At 49.3% G+C, this 17,609-nt stretch overlaps 8 protein-coding genes across 8 annotated transcripts; 5 read left to right on the top strand and 3 right to left on the bottom strand.

Moving 5' to 3' along the window:
- Positions 1 to 97: 97 nt before the first annotated feature.
- Positions 98 to 924, top strand: FTJAE_7670 (kinetochore SPC25; the record flags this gene model as incomplete). The annotated part of the gene is made up of 2 exons (XM_037354410.1): positions 98 to 323; positions 377 to 924. 2 exons carry the CDS (start codon positions 98 to 100, stop codon positions 922 to 924), a joined length of 774 nt encoding a protein of 257 aa, XP_037205258.1.
- Positions 925 to 1,331: 407 nt separating this feature from the next.
- FTJAE_7669 (mitotic-spindle organizing 1) lies at positions 1,332 to 1,670 on the top strand (the record flags this gene model as incomplete). Its single annotated transcript, XM_037354408.1, has 3 exons — positions 1,332 to 1,403; positions 1,466 to 1,543; positions 1,608 to 1,670. The coding sequence occupies 3 exons, from the start codon at positions 1,332 to 1,334 to the stop codon at positions 1,668 to 1,670; spliced, it is 213 nt and encodes a 70-aa protein (XP_037205257.1).
- Positions 1,671 to 2,070: 400 nt separating this feature from the next.
- FTJAE_7668 (Zn-finger) lies at positions 2,071 to 3,992 on the bottom strand (the record flags this gene model as incomplete). The annotated part of the gene is made up of 2 exons (XM_037354407.1): positions 2,071 to 2,822; positions 3,206 to 3,992. 2 exons carry the CDS (start codon positions 3,990 to 3,992, stop codon positions 2,071 to 2,073), a joined length of 1,539 nt encoding a protein of 512 aa, XP_037205256.1.
- Positions 3,993 to 6,314: 2,322 nt separating this feature from the next.
- On the top strand, positions 6,315 to 8,741 carry FTJAE_7667 (dolichyl-phosphate-mannose mannosyltransferase; the record flags this gene model as incomplete). Its single annotated transcript, XM_037354406.1, has 5 exons — positions 6,315 to 6,449; positions 6,505 to 6,635; positions 6,688 to 7,240; positions 7,288 to 8,047; positions 8,098 to 8,741. 5 exons carry the CDS (start codon positions 6,315 to 6,317, stop codon positions 8,739 to 8,741), a joined length of 2,223 nt encoding a protein of 740 aa, XP_037205255.1.
- Positions 8,742 to 9,209: 468 nt separating this feature from the next.
- Positions 9,210 to 9,974, bottom strand: FTJAE_7666 (GTP-binding protein rab2; the record flags this gene model as incomplete). Its single annotated transcript, XM_037354405.1, has 1 exon — positions 9,210 to 9,974. The coding sequence occupies one exon, from the start codon at positions 9,972 to 9,974 to the stop codon at positions 9,210 to 9,212; it is 765 nt and encodes a 254-aa protein (XP_037205254.1).
- A 1,910-nt stretch (positions 9,975 to 11,884) lies between these two features.
- Positions 11,885 to 14,240, top strand: FTJAE_7665 (choline transporter; the record flags this gene model as incomplete). The annotated part of the gene is made up of 2 exons (XM_037354404.1): positions 11,885 to 11,897; positions 11,953 to 14,240. 2 exons carry the CDS (start codon positions 11,885 to 11,887, stop codon positions 14,238 to 14,240), a joined length of 2,301 nt encoding a protein of 766 aa, XP_037205253.1.
- Positions 14,241 to 14,915: 675 nt separating this feature from the next.
- On the top strand, positions 14,916 to 15,833 carry FTJAE_7664 (arginase; the record flags this gene model as incomplete). Its single annotated transcript, XM_037354403.1, has 1 exon — positions 14,916 to 15,833. The coding sequence occupies one exon, from the start codon at positions 14,916 to 14,918 to the stop codon at positions 15,831 to 15,833; it is 918 nt and encodes a 305-aa protein (XP_037205252.1).
- A 226-nt stretch (positions 15,834 to 16,059) lies between these two features.
- FTJAE_7663 (uncharacterized protein) lies at positions 16,060 to 17,367 on the bottom strand (the record flags this gene model as incomplete). The annotated part of the gene is made up of 1 exon (XM_037354402.1): positions 16,060 to 17,367. The coding sequence occupies one exon, from the start codon at positions 17,365 to 17,367 to the stop codon at positions 16,060 to 16,062; it is 1,308 nt and encodes a 435-aa protein (XP_037205251.1).
- Positions 17,368 to 17,609: the final 242 nt, after the last annotated feature.

The raw sequence follows: 17,609 nt of genomic DNA, 5'->3' as shown, positions 1-17,609 counted from the left end.
ATGTCTCCATGATCAACCCCATTCACCCTACGGAATAAGAATTTGAAGCCGAAAACAACACCAGTCAAAACCACTCCACGATCCTGAGGCATACGCAATGACTACCGACTTTCAGTCCTCCCTATCTGCCAGCATGCGACAGAGCATGGCCCCCGTCGGCCCCTCTGTCGCAAACCAGCTGCCCAACATCAACTTTGGCTTCGATGACCTGCGCGATCGCATGGCAAAGTTCACAGCCCGATTTGATGCATTCATTGAAGAGGGCCGTAAGCGCGTCCTCGAAGAGCGCAATCAATTTCGCATGAACGTCGCTGAACTTCAAGGTACATACCATAACATTGCCGGCGCATATGATACACACTAACCACTACATCAGAGGATCAACGCATGAAGAAGCGAGACATCGAAATCATTCAAGTCAAAACCTCGACGCACCAACAAACAATCGAAAAGGAAGAGGCGGAAACGCGCGAGATGGAGAGCGCTATCAACTCCCTCGCTGCCCAGCGCGATAACCACCTCGCAACCCGCAACAGTCTCAAGGCTGAAATCGCACAAACACAAGCCGAGATCGAAGCCCGACTTGCCGCACAGCGCGAATACGCTCAACAGCAACAAGCACAGTCCCGCTTCAACGTCCCCGAGTTGGACTTCTGGATCACCAACCTCTGCCTCAAGATCGAGGGCGCTGGCCACGACGATCGTCTCAAGTTTGTGTACACGCATATTGACGAGAAGGACTGGGAGCGCGAGGCTTGGTTTGAACTTGTTACAAGCTCGCGCGACTACGATGTGAAGCACTGCAGACCCAAGATTGAGCGGGAAAAGGTTGAGAGGGTGCTGGATAAGCTGAATGAGACGAGGGAATTGGTTGTTCTGCTAAAGGGCATGAGGGAGTTGTTTGTGGAGGCTATGAAGACCTAAAGAGTTGATTGATGGATTATGCTGCGATGATCGTTTATGTGCGATAATGCTGTTTAAGAATGATAATTATACCTTGGATGATTGTTTTTGTTTGAAATAACCTTGAGTTTATCTCTGAGACATCTTGGGACTGCTTGTTCAAGTGGCATCCTAGATGCTAATTATATTAACAACAAGATCGTGTTGAAGATCGAAACTTGAACTAAATCATCATGCTGAAATATCCTTCTAAAACATTGGTAGCCATGCCATTTCTCGTGACAATTTTGCTGTTTATTGGGTGTCATGATGTATATCAGCCCAAACCAAACCGCGACCCGCGTCTCCCCGCCATGATCAATTCAGTTAACCTCCACATCCACTCCCCTCTCTTCATACACCATATCAAACCCCCATCAGCCGCCATCATGCCTGAACCAGATAAGCACGCCGCTGCGCAACAAGCCGTGGATATTCTGCACGAGATCTCTACTATCCTAGTACGATAGCTCATCCATAAAACAACACGCGCGAAGACCTGATCGCTGACTTGAGACTACAGAATTGTCACCTTGATCGCCGAACTCTATCAATCTGCATCTCTATGATTGAGCGCGGAGTGAACCCAGAGGCTTTAGCGGTGCGTAATCTAGCTTTCCTTGTTTACGAGTTGGAAGAGTTTCTAATATGTATTTTCCGTGCAGCAAGTTATCAAGGAACTCAGACAAGAGGCACAGCAACCCGCTGCCGCGGCAAGACGACGTTAAAGTGAGCGGGATGAACTCTATACGAATTGAATTTGGAATTACGGAAATATCGTATCGGTAGGCGTTTTTAGGGAAATGCTTTCACTTAACCGGCGCAATTAAGACTGCCAGAATAGAGATTTTGTTGTACTCAATGCCCTAGGTACATACTGAAACAATCATGCTACCTTACTTTGTGTCCGTTGAATCTTATCCAGAAACCCAAGATCAACGCAGAATAATAAGCGCCCAAGATGCAGACCACCAACCTAGTCACATCCCTTCGTACACATATAGTGGTTAGTCCGTAGCCTCCAACTGGTATTCCACCACCAGGTTAATGCAGTCCCCCCCAAACGCCTTGCAGTAAAAGAACCTAGCCAACCCTTTTGAATTTTATATCATGCTGTTTTGTGATTGCTCATCGATGTCCAATAAGAACAATTTCGTTTTCGTCTTCTTCATCATCGTCGTCCTCCTCTTCAGCGTCCGAAAGTGTGTCGCTGAGATCATCCAGTTCAGAGTCTTCGTCATTCTCTGATGCATTGTTGCCACGGTTGCGGATTCTCCAAATTCCAAGGATATCGTCCTCGGACTCTTCGTCTGGTGGCAGGTGTGCCATGATCGAGTCGAAACCCATATTGCCAGGGGACACTGATCGTGCAACTCTATCTGGAGCGCGGTATTGAGCCTCAACACCGTGAGACGAATGCCTGCGCCTGTTTCCCACTGTTATAGGTGCTCGGTTTCCACTCACAGACCCAGAAGCATCCCGTCCAGTTTCTACAATCGGTTGCATTTCAGCAGGCGGCTGAGATACCGCACGGTCACCTCCAACAATATTCAGTTCTACCGTATTATATGACCGGCATATGGAGCATTTCAGACCCAACCAGTGATATCGAACAGTACTCTTTCCGGAGCAATCGTTGCACAGAATAACGGCAGTGGTGTCGCGGAACTCCGGTGGCATGGGCTGAGTCTGGATGGCAACATCCAGATTTCGGAACTGACTCTCCATGTTCGTAAGACTCTTGTTGCAGATCGGGCATTTGTATGACACTTTCATATGCTGTTCGTAGCACTTCTTATGAATACTATGACCGCAAGGCATGAAGACCACAGGCCGTGGTGAAGTGAAGAGGTACTCGCCACAGATGGGGCAGTCGCAATCTGTTGACCTCTCGATACATTTGTGAGAGCCCTCAATTGAGGTTGAGATACACGCTCGACAGGTCTACGGCTAGTCAGTAATAACCATCATTGAGGCATGACTGTTCTCACCTTGCAGTGAAAAAAGTCCCTGCCGAGGCCCATGCCTCGACGACAAATACCACAGTCGTTACAGTGGTAAATGGGTTTACTTTGGCGGTTCTCCCATAAGTGACAAATATCGCAATAATAGTATGCTGACAACTCGCCGCAGTTGATGCACATATCCGAAGCCTTCTGTGGTGTTGCACAAAGCATGCAGAGCATGTTCCTGGTCTCTGTACGGATGAGGTTGTGATCTTCGTTCGCATCGTGACAGAAACGACAGGTATACCATTTCTTACATGTGAAGCACTGGAGCTTGACGTTTCGTTCGTAGTGTTGGCATCCAAGAGGTTGTTCCGTTTCTGGTACTACCTCTAAAGGTTCCACTGGAGTCTCACTTCCATGTCGTTTCGGCGGCTTCACAGGTACATACGTCGGTGCTTTGTCTTCCTCGCTCAAGATAAATATTTCCTCATCCGGTTGATTCTGCCAGAACTTCAACGGCCTCGATAGTGGCGACGACGGTGACTGCGATAGAGGTACATCCAAGCCTTCACCACTCTCGAGGATTTTCTTTACAAGCGGTACTGTCTTGGATGACTTATATCCTTCCAACAGAATATCGTGGATTAACCGCGCTTTATCATTTTGGGGTATGTCTTGGGCGTTGATCGAATGGATCCGGGATCGCAACTCGCGCATACCATCATCTTCGGGAATCCGACGAGAGCTGAGCGGGCTCAGAGCAATCCCGATATGATCGCGGGGGGGAGTTTCTTGGGACATGATTGGAACTGGTTCGGGTTCTTCAACTCTTGTTTCTTGGGTCGAGACGCTGAGGGGCCTGGTGAGGGGAGACTCGCTGATCGGCACCGGTGCCGGCTCAGGTACTGGCAGAGGTACGGGTACAGATACAGGTACAGGCGCAGAGACAGGACTATCAGGATGGCCGGAATCGCTCACTGCGTCAGCGTGTTCGGTCGAGTCGCCTCCATCGCCAGTGAAGGTAGATCGTGAGATTTCGGAAAATCGACGAGCCTGACGCAAGACGGGGTTGATGAGAAACTCTGAGACGAGGGAAGACATCAAGTTGGTAGGTAGGTAGGTTGGAGTGGAGGCTTAAAGTAAGTTGGCAAGAGGGAAAGGCCTAAGCGGCGATCCAAGATACCGTACGGGCGCACTAATAAGATAGAGGAGCTGCTTGTTGGGACCTGTACTGTATTGTACTGTACTGTACTTGCGCCGATACTGATACAGCGGAGGAGAGAGAAGGATGGTAGAGAACGACGCTGAAAGAGGGGATCTGGCAAGGTAGAAGAGAACTACAATATAGTAATAGTACTGTAGCAGTGAGGAGAAACGGTAACGGCACAGGACCAGGCGCCTCTAGACAACGGAATGACGAGAGACTGGAGAAGCCAGAGACTACGGCGTCTCTAGCTCTGTTCTTCTGACTTTGGACTGGAGTTGGATGACATAAGGCGATTTTGTTCCCCAGTGACGTTCAGTGGAGTTTTCCGAATAGCGGACGGTAAGCGGAGAATATGCAGTAAGTGCAGCGTTTGGAGCGATCAGAAGGGGAATATAGGGGCAGTTTTTTAGCATGTGACTGTGGATTGTGGTTCACAGAAGGCCTCTGAGTCTATTCCGTTTATACAATTGTCATTGGGTATCAGAGATTGACTGTTAGCAACAAATTCAATCTCGTCGTTTTGCCAATTCAAAATCGACGGTTTCGCTTGCAGCCGTTGAAACCCCAACTAACATTTCTGTCAGTTTCATAAGTACAGGGCAAGGTACGCTCCGATTACAGGAACGGATCAAACCGCATGTTGTCGTAACCTCGATCAGACGAGGATTCGGATATATAGGGAATGTAGTGGGGAAATTGAACGACAGAGGCATAGGAATAGGATTCATGGTGCCAAAGACGGTAAAATACGGGGGAACAAATTGAATTCGGCGGTCAATCTCTTGGTTTTAGGCCATCTGTATCAGTGAGGCACAGATGAGATCGGGGTTTGTTCCGCTGAAGCCGTCGGGCCAGGGAGACCCTTTCTGGACCCTTTAAGCTGTATCCCTCGATGCCGTACGATACTGAGATCCATTAGTTTATAGCCGTGAAACTCAATTGCTGAAATAGTGTTCAAAGGCCACTCACGCTGAGCTTATTCGTGTTTCATGATTCAGTATAAAAGACAAACAGAGAGAGGGTGGTTCTGTTCAGTAATTCGGGGTTCAGTCGTGACGAACCGTGGGTCCTTGAACGCCTTCGGCTCTGCATGTCTCTCTGTCTCTTCGCTTGCGTAGGGAGGTTGCAGAGATGGACGTCATTAGTAGGAGACAGGTGTCTGATAATCAATGTCTCATTATCTGAAGAGGTTGCATTCAGTATCAAGGACCTGAAGAAGCATGTGATCGTCGACAATAATTTGATCGAGCAAAATGGTAGAAATGCCAGTGTAGTAGTTCTTACTACTGGCATTGACATAAGAGCCGCCTTTAGATGTTGGTGGTTCATCACTGTACTTGACAATTACTGCGCCGTTTTGCTTTATCGATTTCAAGGTCAATTCGAAACAAACGTCTCAACCAAAGAAGCTTCAGAAACAAGTTCAGGTCGAGAAACAGCAAAAAGAAACTGATCACGCTGGGGATCGAACCCAGAATCTTCTGATTCGTAGTCAGACGCCTTGCCATTGGGCCACGCGACCTGGAGTGTTTCTTGTCATTCCTGCTCACTGACGAGTACATACCGCTGAGCCGCTGAAACTGACAGAGAACGGCGCCACTTTTTTGAATTTCATCCCTGGATCCCTGCAGCTGATTGCCCCTAAAACATTCAGTGCAACGCGCTATCGAAAACGGACATGGGAGCTGGAAGGGCTGGACTAGGCTGAGGTGGGGGTAGTATCGAGTCTATCGACTGGTCGGGAGCTCACGCCAAGGGGAGCCGTACGGGAGCAGCTGTTAGCGTGCCTGGGTGACGACTCGCCCGTAGAGCATATGTGGCATTTCAGGGGACAGATTGGAAGAGATTCACTGTCGTGTAATATTCTTCCTTAGAACCACCACAAGCCGAACCGGTTCAGTTTCGTTTCTTTGGACTCGGGCATCTCCAGCTCTTTTTTCCTCTCCTGATTCTTCTTCTTCTTTTTTTTTCCCCCTTCCGACCTGTGTTTCTCTTCTATGATCACAGGATTTTAGATAACGGCTCCTTCATTGAAGCTGGTGTTCCTCCCTTCCAGGTTCCCTTGAGTCTCGACAGCTCGTCCAATCTTTTTTTCCCGTCTCCCTCCTGTCGAGCTTACTTCGCCAACATCAACCCCCTTTGGCTCCCATCAAATCATCCATTTTACAAACATCGCGACTTCTCCTTCGAACCGGTACCTATACGATTGAATAATCATGGCTGCCGACAAGGCTGCCGTCGCCTCAGGCGCTGACCTGGGCGATGGTCTGAGACAGCGTCCTGCCGCCGGACAAGCTAACCTGCAAGTTCCGACTCCTCAGCCCGAGGACAACAAGAAGCTTGTCAAGAAGGTACTGCACCTGTGTATCAAAGCAATGCCATTGAACAATACTGACCACATCTCAGGAGCCCTCATTGCTTCAGACACTCGACCAGTGGGAGGTTGTCATTGCCCCGCTGATCTTCACTCTCCTGGCTATCTTCACTCGACTCTACAAGATTGGTATCAGCAATATCGTTACTTGGGACGAAGCTCAGTATGTCGAATTGACTTTCACCGTCCCGCGAACCTTTCTAACGCTCCAATAGCTTCGGCAAGTTCGGTTCCTACTATATCAAGCATGAATACTACTTCGATGTCCACCCTCCTCTCGGCAAGATGCTCGTCGGTCTCTCTGGAGTCCTGGCTGGCTACAACGGAACATTCGAGTTCAAGTCTGGCGAAAAGTACCCCGAGGAAGTCAACTACACCATCATGCGTATCTTCAATGCGGCTTTCGGTATCTTCTGTATTCCTCTTGCTTACTACACTGCCCGTGAGCTCAAGCTTCGACGTCCTGCTGTGTGGCTCGTTACTCTGATGGTTCTTTGCGAGAACTCCTACACCACCATCAGCCGTTTTATCCTGCTCGACTCTATGCTGCTATGCGGCACCGTGGCCACTGTCTTCTGCTGGTCCAAGTTCCACAACCAGCGACACAACAGCTTCGAGCCCGAGTGGTTCTTCTGGCTCTTCTTGACTGGTCTCAGCATTGGCTGTGTCTGCAGTGTCAAGCTTGTTGGTCTTTTCGTTACTGCTCTCGTTGGTCTTTACACCATTGAGGATCTCTGGCGAAAGTTCGGCGATACCAAGATGCCTGTTGTAAGTAGTATTATGACTGATATCTGTGCTTTACTAACCACCCATAGACCACTCTTGCTGCCCACGTCATCACCCGTGTTGTTGGCCTCATCGTCATCCCTTTCCTGATCTACCTCCTCTCTTTCGCCCTGCACTTCGCCATCCTCGACCGCTCCGGCCCTGGTGATGCTCAGATGAGCTCGCTCTTCCAGGCTAACCTCAAGGGTACCCAGGTTGGAAAGGACAGCCCTCTCGAGATCGCAATTGGTTCTCGCGCTACCATCAAGAACATGGGTTACGGCGGTGGTCTTCTTCACTCTCACGTTCAGACATACCCCGAGGGTTCCAAGCAGCAGCAGGTTACTTGCTACCACCACAAGGACACCAACAACGACTGGTTCTTCTACCCCAACCGCCGAGAGGAGGACTACAACCCTGAGGGTGATCTCCGATTCATTGGTGACAACTCGGTCATCCGACTTATTCACGCTCAGACTGGCCGCAACCTGCACTCTCATGACATCGCTGCGCCTGTCACCCGAGGCCACAAGGAAGTTTCCAGCTACGGTAACCTGACTGTTGGTGACGACAAGGACCACTGGAAGGTTGAGGTTGTTCGCGATTCTGCTTCTCGTGACCGCAGCAAGATCAGGACTCTCACCACTGCTTTCCGTCTCAAGCACGAGGTCCTTGGCTGCTACCTCCGAGCTGGCAACGTCAACCTTCCTCAATGGGGTTTCAAGCAGATTGAGGTTACTTGCACCAAGGAGAACAACCCTCGTGACACCTACACCCACTGGAACGTTGAGGCTCACTGGAACGACAAGCGTAAGTAATTAAGAAAATGATGTAGACTTGCTCATGCTAACTTTATGTAGTCCCTCCCGCCGAGGCTGGTGTTTACAAGTCCCCATTCTTCCACGACTTTGTTCATCTGAACGTCGCTATGATGACCTCTAACAACGCTCTGGTGCCTGACCCTGATAAGCAGGATGACCTTGCTTCCAAGTGGTGGCAGTGGCCTTTCCTTCACGTCGGTCTCCGTATGTGCGGTTGGGGTGATGATATCGTCAAGTACTTCCTCCTCGGTAACCCTCTCGTCTACTGGGGTTCTACTGCTTCCCTTGGAATCGCTGGCCTTGTCATTGTCTGGTACATTCTTCGATGGCAACGAGGTGTCAACGATCTCAGCGAGAACGAGATTGACCACATTCACTACGCGGCATTGTACCCCCTTGCCGGCTGGTTCCTTCACTATCTTCCTTTTGTTATCATGGCTCGTGTTACTTACGTGCATCACTACTACCCGGCTCTCTACTTTGCCATTCTCAACTTTGGTTTCCTTATTGACTGGTTCACTCGCAACCGCAACAAGACCATCCAGACCATCGTGTATGGCATTCTCTACACCGTCATTATCGGCCTTTACATTTACTTCATCCCCATTTGCTGGGGCATGACTGGCAACCACAAGCAGTACAAGTACATGAAGTGGTTCGACAACTGGCGAGTCACCGACTAAGGGGGTTCATCAATGTTTTGAGCAATCTCTTTTTTCTTGATCACACAGTGATCCAGACGAGCTGTCTCATGCACCGCCATGCAGACGTGTTTTGTATTGTTCGATTTCGAAAACGTGCTGCAAGGATATAGAATTGGGGAATTCATGTAAAAGACGGGTCGCGGGATTTGTTGGGACATCAAAGCAAGGAATGAAGGAAGAAAAGACGAAACAGGATCAACGGAATAAGGCAGTTACGGATGGATCTTGTTTCGGTAATGCTATGATATTGTCATTTCTGTTGCCCTTAATAAAGGTGGCCTCGGTAAAGGCCAGCAATGTATTATGCATTATTGTGTACAATTCATATTGAGCTTTCCATACACTTATTCGATGATGACGACGTTTGCTGGCTGACTGGGTATCATGATGCGTCGTGTGTCTGTAGATCATTTGTGTCCTCCTCTTCGCATTGTCTTGGGTTATTCTCTAACAGCAGCCACCTCCCGCTGACTTGTTGGCATCTCCAGATAGCTTGACTTGGCGATTTCCACCAGCCCCTGCACCCTTGACACCGGATCTTCTGTCATTAAGGTCGTACTTGCCCGCCTGGATATTGTTGTATATCCTCTCTGCTACCCGCATGAAAGCCTTTTCCACATTCTCGCCACTTTTTGCGCTTGTCTCGACGTATTCCATGACGCCATTACGCTTGGCCCACTCCTCTGCCTCCTCACGTGTGACCTCACGCTTATTGTCCTCCTGTTGTGTCAGGTCTGCCTTGTTACCAACCAGGATAACCACAATATCGGGCTCGGCGATCTGTCGTAGATCGTTGAGCCAGTCTGTAACATGCTGAAAGGTTTGCTTTCGAGACAGGTCGAAGACCAACAGGGCACCGCTTGCGCCTCGGAAGTAAGATCGAGTGACAGACTTGTATGTCTCCTGACCAGCTGTGTCCCAAAGACTAAGCTTCATATGCTTCTGGGGTGTGTTGGAGTCATCCCGAGGAGGTTCAGGAAGACCGTCGGCTTCTTGGTCCTTATTATCAGGGTCTGAAGAGTTGGCGGCGCCGATTTTTGAGTGAGGAGGGCCGACGGGGACGATACGGGAGCCGAATTCAACGCCAATGGTGACGTCGTGATGAGGCGAAAAGCGTCCTTCGCAGAGACGGATGGTAAGACTAGACTTGCCGCATCCTGAGTCGCCGATGCAGACGAGTTTGGCGATGTAATCCCACGGTGTGGTCGACATGGGAAGAGACTGGGAAGGCTGATGAGAATTGAAGAGGAGAGATTCGTTGGAGAAGAGCTGATCGATGGGCTTGGTTTCCTCGAGCTAAAGAGGATGGAGTTAAGCACGTGCAAGCTGTCCTTTGCGGTGGTGCGACGTCAAACCCGAGGTACAAAGTAAGATAAGAGAAGTATCTGATTCGGTGTGCTGGTGTTTCGTGAACGTGACTTGGTAATGAGAAGGGATGGGTTGTAAGTGGTAGAAATTTAGGGTTGGAGGAAGCTGGGTGGTTTATATGAGGGAGCTAGAAGCTAAAGGTGGCTCGGGGCGGGCTAAATTCAGACTTGGAGATGGCGATAGACACGAAATGACGATAAGAGAACAAAATAGTGTAAATGAGACGAATCTCGTGTTTTTACAGATCGTAATTAATAGAAATATGAGGAAAGATGACACGCTATAGGGAGGGAACTGGAGAGTATGTAGTACAAGTCAGATGTTGGAGCCTGTGGCTATGGTTTGAGATGCTGAGCTGTCACGAGTTACAGCATTGTACGACACAAGCAGGCAAGCTAACTCAGTGAAGCAACTCGACAACCAAGCAGATCAGATCAGATCCAGTATCAGTGGAACCTCGAGGGTGCTTTGGTGCTGCACCTCGTGCCTGAAGGGCCCTCTCCGAATAGGGATTAGAGGTTTCTTGGTGGTTATCGGTGACGCAAGGGGAATGGATCGATAACGTCTTGTTAGTCCTTTGGTCTTTGAGGTCAGTTGATGTGTTTTTGTCTTTGATAAGTATATATAAGTGAATGTATCTATACTATCTTTGAGAATAGAGTCGTTTGATCTGTTTCTTTGATACAGGAAAAGTCATCTGTCGCTGTGTTTGATATCGCAAGCAAACTGCCTCCGCGTGAGGACTGAGTGAGACTCAGAGATCTTCAGAGTGTCACAAGACCAAGCGAAGCTTGATTCAACTTGGCAAGTAGCGACGAGTCAAGAGAGTTTCAAAACAATCTTGATGATGTGAATGAGATACGAGTTACTCATCAACAAAGACGATCACCATCGCAACTATTTGGTGGCAACAACATGCAGTCAAAGAATCGTCAACAAAGTGGAGTTGAATGCTAAATAAACGAGAGTGATTGCGTGCATCTTTTGAGGTGCAATACCTCACGTGAAGGTATCTCAAGCCGCTCTTTGACTCTAGCTGGTACTTGTTAGACATGTCGTGTGCCTCAACCCCACGGCTGCCTGTGGCGCCTGAGGTGCTCGCGTCTTCAGGTCATTGACCGCCTGCCCAGGTGGCTCTGTCCGTTAAGGTACCTAGGGGAGGAAAGAAAACTTACGACCTTGACCCTAAGTGATAAAAACATTTAGGTAAATCTGGCCTAAGGTTAGGTGACTCTTTGTTGAGTTTATTTTGACACCTGATGTCAAGGTTTGGTGTTTTATTGCCCCCCGAAGGGTACCTAGGTCCACTAACAGGGGTCCTCCCAGCGGATCTGCCTAGGCACCTTTGGCACTGACTGCACTGGGGATGGACGCAATCGGTCAGCGACTCATTCGCTGATAAGCCCCGGACCGTCCATCTGCCATCTCTCGCCTCGCCTCATGACCTGGGCCGGGTACTTCCACCACTGTCTGCCTTAACCTTTAGCAACCAGCCATTCATTCATCTGCATCTCAGCCGTGATTTTTTGCCTTTGCCTGGACGACAGTTTTATCTCCTCACCACCTCCGCTTTCCATCTACCAGCCTCCAGTATTGCGATCCCGGAATCCAAACAAAAACCGTCTTCTGCGCTTACACCGCGATACCTGTGGTTGCCTATCACCGTATTTACGTCACGTCAGATATCTACATCAACAAGGACTGGTTCCTAAATATTTGCCCGCACGTGAGGCGGAAGGAGTCGAGAGCGCGCGATGTTTTCGGAGTGTATGTCCTATTATTCTTCACGCCGTCTTGCAAGCAAGCTGATTTGGTTCTCTAGATGCATCGAGGTTCTTAGCCCAGTCACAATCCAGGCTATCGAACTTCGGACAAGCCGATAACAACGACAATCCTCCACGACAATCAGAGTGGCCATCCCGCTCCACACGGAATCAGCGCGAAACAGGACGAGGAAATGGACCAAGTAGATCTTTCTTGGGTCGAGGCTATGGAGGAAACCCATATCAACAAACCGGCGCCGGGTCTCGGTTTGGTCAATTAGCTTTCCCATCGCGCATATCAGCTGCCCAGGATGCACCACTATTCCACAGCACTTTGGACGAATTCCGGGAAGAGGACGACGAGGAAGAAAGGGATCGCGAGGCTGCTGATATGTTTGCTCTCCAGAGGTCAAGACGGGTAGCAGCTGCAAGCAAACTCGCCGATAGTGTTGAATCTGACACCCATAGCCGGGGTTCTTTGGAGGACAGCTTAAACCAGGAGGATCCATATCGGGATATGAGCATGCGCCGCGGTATTCGAAGCAGCTGGAATGGAACGAGAAGCACTCACCGCCCAGGACTTGCGAGAGATACCATAGGAGAAGAAGCCGAAGACGATGCTCGTTCAAGTCTAGACCGAGACAGTAGTCAGGGAACCGATGCTAAAGGCAAAATGGTTGACGTTGGACTCGAGTCGCAAGATGATCCAGATGAGGACCCTCCGGCTTCGCTTTTGGGAGGACAAACTCCACGAGAAAGCAGCCCTCCGGCTTTCCAGCAATTTAAGGGCACAGATACGGAACGAACACCATTCATGACGAGGCGAGAGTCTACGACAGAGACCGATGCCAGTATACAGCGAGGTGCCCCCCAGGAGGGAGAGCCTGTACAAACGACATTTCAATACATCGAGGGTGAAATCTTTCGACATGATCCTTTCTTCGCTTGGATCTTCTTAATCAGTCTTGCTGGCATGCTCTCGACATTCTTCTTGGTATGGCTTCACACATCACCACGGCAAAGCCCGGTCGGCGACACCATCTACACTACACTACAAAAGTCATTCCATATGCTTGCGGTGGATACAGTAGTGGCCGTGTTTGTATCGTTCATTTGGCTGGCAGCCCTACGATCGTTTGTGCGGCCTCTGGTCAGCGTGATCTTGATTGCGGTGCCAGTCATCCTGTTTTCCTTTTCGATATACTCCTTTGTGTCGTCCTTCAAAGGCCGATGGCACGGAAGCAGTTTCCAGGATTCGGTTATGAGATGGGCTTCTATAATCCCTGCAATCTCTTGCATATTATGGATCTGGCTTGTAGTACGAGGACGACGCGCCATCCAACAGGCGATTGAGATTCTTCAGTTTTCCAGTCGTATTCTAGCCCAGAACTCAGCGCTGCTGTTCGTTGGATTTGGATGTTTGGCCTTGATTGTCGTGTGGACCTGGGCATGGCTCGCTATGTTTACCAGGGTCTTCATGGGCGGTCATTTCAGCAAGTCCATGCTCCGCTTCGTAATTCAGCTTTCAAGCTGGTGGCTAGGGGCTGCATTCATCTTCCTTTACATGTGGACGGTCTCGGTGATCAATGCTGTTCATCGAGCTACCACAGCCGCAACAGTATCCCAGTGGTACTTTCATCGTAATGCCGGGCCTGCTACGCCTTCGCGCGAGATTGTTTCGGCTGCTCTCAACCATGCCCTCACGACCATTTTTGGCAGTCTCTGCGAATCAACACTTTTGTCTCTGCTGATTCGAGCACCTCTGATTTTCCTACCCAGGAAACTGGGAGCTACCGTCACAAACATTGCTTCATTTTGGATCCCAACGCCGGTCATTGCGCTAATGAATCCTCTGACCATTACTTATTCTGCTATACATTCTCAGAATCTTGCTACTTCGGCCAGGGGCCTGGATCAGATGGAGCTTGTATCCCCGACGGTTCCTACAACTACATTGACGCCTCGATCTTTGCGAAACCGCGGACAACCTAATGGACTTTTGCCCTATCGACTTGCCAAACTGTTGCTTGTGGCAACACGCCTTATCATGGCCACTGGTCTTGGTTTTGCAGGCTGGGTAATTACCGCTAAGCAGCTTCGAATTCAGCTGCCAGATGGCGTGGGTGTCCGAGGCTCTGCTTATGCCTATGTCGTTGGTATGATGGCCAGTTTCATTGGATACTCTGTTATGGGCGCGATGGAAGGCATCTTGAGCGGTATCGTCGACGCAGTTTTGATCTGCTACGGCAGCGAACGACGCATGGAAAGAGGACATGGACGATTTTGTCTCGAGGCAGCATATCTGTTTGGAGAGCGCCGAGGAGGCGACACACTGGAGTACGCATGAGTGGTTTCCTTTTAGCTGGCGCTTTTGGTTCAATAGGTTGGACGGGATAGACCCGTGTAGCAGAGGACTCGGGAATATGTTGAATTGACTTTTGGGTTAGGGGCGTTTCTGGATTGAAGAAGGTAGCTACTAGATTTGAATTCAATGAGTCTTGTAAAGTCATTTGATTGGGTGAATGAAGGTACTAAACTATTGACTGAGATCTCCAGGGCTAGGTAGGCTATGGGTCGTTCTACGGAGTTGCAGTCATTGATCAATGGTGTTGTCAAAATGCGCGCCCTTAAGTGGACGAGTCAGAGCTAGAGCTACAAGTGACTACTCTCTGACTCAATCTCGACCCCGATTCCGTCAGGCTCAAGGTAAGAACGACATGATTCTTGAAGGGCCAAAGCAAGGACTACCTTATCGTTCTGTTAGTGTTTGCCAGTGATTGGTTGAAGCATTGGAGATACCTGCCTGATATCCATGCTGCTCCGGCTTTGGCAAGGGTCAAGGAGTTGCCATGATCACATATATAAACGGAGCACTATACTTCTCCATTGACTTTCAAACTATTCGTATCTCTCCGTGTGCTTTGATTAGGCCATTGGATAAGATTCCATTATTAGCTCCCAAGAAGCCTTACTCCACGCCTCGCACCCCCCAAAACGGTACACATACTTGATCATTCTCAACATGTCTCCCGCAAAATCCATAACTGTTCTCTGTTCTCCCTATCATCTTGGTATCGAAGATGTTGCCGTTGGTGCTGGGCCAAAAGCGCTCATCAATGCCGGCTTCGTCGACGCAATTCGCACCCTGGGCGTGACTGTCAACGCTCACGAGATCGAACCTGTTGATGACTTTGACGGTGATATCAGTCGCCTCTTCGAGCTTCTACGTCGCACTTCGCTACTTGTAGCAAGTATCACTCGCAGGGGGGAATTTCCTATCATTTTGGCTGGTAACTGTTCAACCACTGTTGGTGTTCAAGCTGGTTTAACAGCTGCGCTTGGGGAAGTACCTTCTTGTGTCTGGTTCGACGCTCACGACGACTTCAACACGCCTGATGTCCTTAAGAGTGGATATCTTGACTCAATGCCTGTTGCCATGATGGCAGGTCTGTGCTGGAAGACTCTCTTGGCTAGTATTCACGGATTCGAGGCCATGGATCTCAAACAAAACCTTGTACACTGCGGTATGCGAGATGTGACAGACCTTGAGCGCTCTCGAGTCGAGGAGGCTGGGTTTCCCGTTATTTGGGGAGATATAGAGCAGCATGTTGACTTTGAGGGTGAACTTGGCAAGGTCCTCGATGAGACGAAGTTTAGTCAAACTATGGTGCACTTGGATCTTGACGCTCTCGATATTTCTGTTGGCAACGTCAACAAGTTTTCTGCGCACGGTGGATTGCTGGCAGATGATCTGGAGAAATGCCTCGAGATGATCCCTTCAAAGACGAAGCCGGTATCGTTGACGATTGCATCATTTGACCCTTCATATGACGAGCCGGGAACTATCGAGCCTGTTACTATCAAAGGAGTCGTTGCTTTCGTCCAGGGCTTGATTTCACAAGGGTATCTTGAGAAATCCTCGGATGAAGTAGTCAAATAGCCTGTATAGGAATGAGAACTTGAATCATGTCGCATATCGTATCGAGGTCAAGATAATAGACCTCACAATTACGCATCGTCAAGTTTCAAGTTTCAAGTTTCCTGGGTTGTTTTATTGTTTGCTCTAGGTCAATCTTGATCAATTACACGTAAAAGATTATCCAATCATAACAGGCATCAAACAAAGGAAATTGTTTAAATTATAGCAGTTTATCAATCACCATGCTTCAGGCGGAAGATACGATCCATGAGGTTGCAGGAGAATGAGCTCGTTTAGGGATCGGAGCAGGCTTTGGGAGAGTCCAATCGAGCATTGACATGACAACTTTGGGTGCAGTAGCTATGATCGGAGCCGGGGCTGTCATAGGGGCTCGAGCCGTATAAGGAGCCGGGGCTGTTTTGGGCACAAATATTGTTGATATGTTGAGTGTGACGGAGTATGTTGGAACCGATGCTGTGTTGGGAATAGAAGCAACCTTTGGGGCAGAAGATGTTGCTGTCACGGATGGCACCGTGATAACAGTTGACGCCGATGAAGTAGCTGGGACTTCTGGAGTTGGTGCCTTTGACGGCTTTTGGGTGACTTCAGAAATAGGAGGAGGTCGAACAGTTTTGCTCTTCTTGTGAGTCTGAGTCTTTGGCTGCACCTCGGGTTCCATATCTGACTGGACATCCTTAGGCTGAGCCTTAGATACCGTCTGATGGTCAACTTTTGGGGGAGTTTGTTTGACTTCAGCTTTGGGCTTCTGTCTTGGTTGTTCCTTGACGGGCATGACGATAGCCTCTGGCTCATCTTCCACGGTTGGAGGTGGAACTACCGCCTTCTTGATCGGCTCAGCTTTTGGCTCAACCTTTAGTTCGGGCTTCTGTGACATCTTCACCTCGAACTTGGGCATTGGCTGAGGGGTGACCTTAGACTCCTCTCTCAATTTTCTTGGGAGAATCGGCGACTCGGGTTCAGGAAGTACATTCTTCTTTACTGGGGGCTCTGGCAATGGGCGTGGTGCTTGCTTGGGTGTAGTGATCTGTTGAAGTGGCTCTGACGCCTTGTCCATATCCTCAGGCTTCTCAACCGACTGAGGCTTCTGTTCGAGCTTTGTTTGGGACAACTTGGGTTCATCCTTTAACTCTTTGTCAACAGGTGAAGGCAACGTGCCAGGTTCAATCACTATTTCAGTTTGAACTGGCACGTCAGGCCCAACAGGCTTCCCATTCTCAAGAAGCGGCTCCGAGTTTGACGAGAAGAAAGGGTGAGGGGGTACCACTTCGCGTTCTTTCGGCGGTGCAGTGTCGTATCGAGATACAGAAGGGCGAGGCTGTTCGATATTCTCCTTTGTAGTCATACGTGAGGATGTAGAGAATCGGGACGATGTTGAAACTCGAGAACTGTCAAATGAGTCCTTTGAGAAGCCCGAGTCTGCAGGTGAAGTTGCCTCGGGTTCATTGCTGTTTGTACGCTTGAACATTCGGCCGATGCGTTTGGCAGCTGACTTGGCTGTAGGCCGACGCTTAAGAGACTTGATAGATCCAGGCATGTTGAGTTATGGTGAATGCTCTAGTTGAGGTCGAGACTATCTATCAACTGTCGATAGGAAGCTGGTGAAGATTTGTCGTGGGTGGTAGGCCCGGGATCGAAGTGACAAGGATGACTGGAGTACAGCCGGCTATTGTGAGAGCTTATGGAGAGATTGTATCGGGAGATCTAAAGACCATGTAAGTTTGGTAGGGTCCTGTATAAGTGATATGGTTAAAGCAGCACATGAACTGAGAACCAAAC

The sequence above is a fragment of the Fusarium tjaetaba genome (genome assembly GCF_013396195.1).
Source record: "Fusarium tjaetaba strain NRRL 66243 chromosome Unknown NRRL66243_c0000155, whole genome shotgun sequence".
Taxonomy (NCBI): Eukaryota; Fungi; Ascomycota; class Sordariomycetes; order Hypocreales; family Nectriaceae; genus Fusarium; species Fusarium tjaetaba.
Note: the sequence above shows the minus strand (reverse complement) of the source record. Positions and strands in the feature narration are given on the sequence as shown.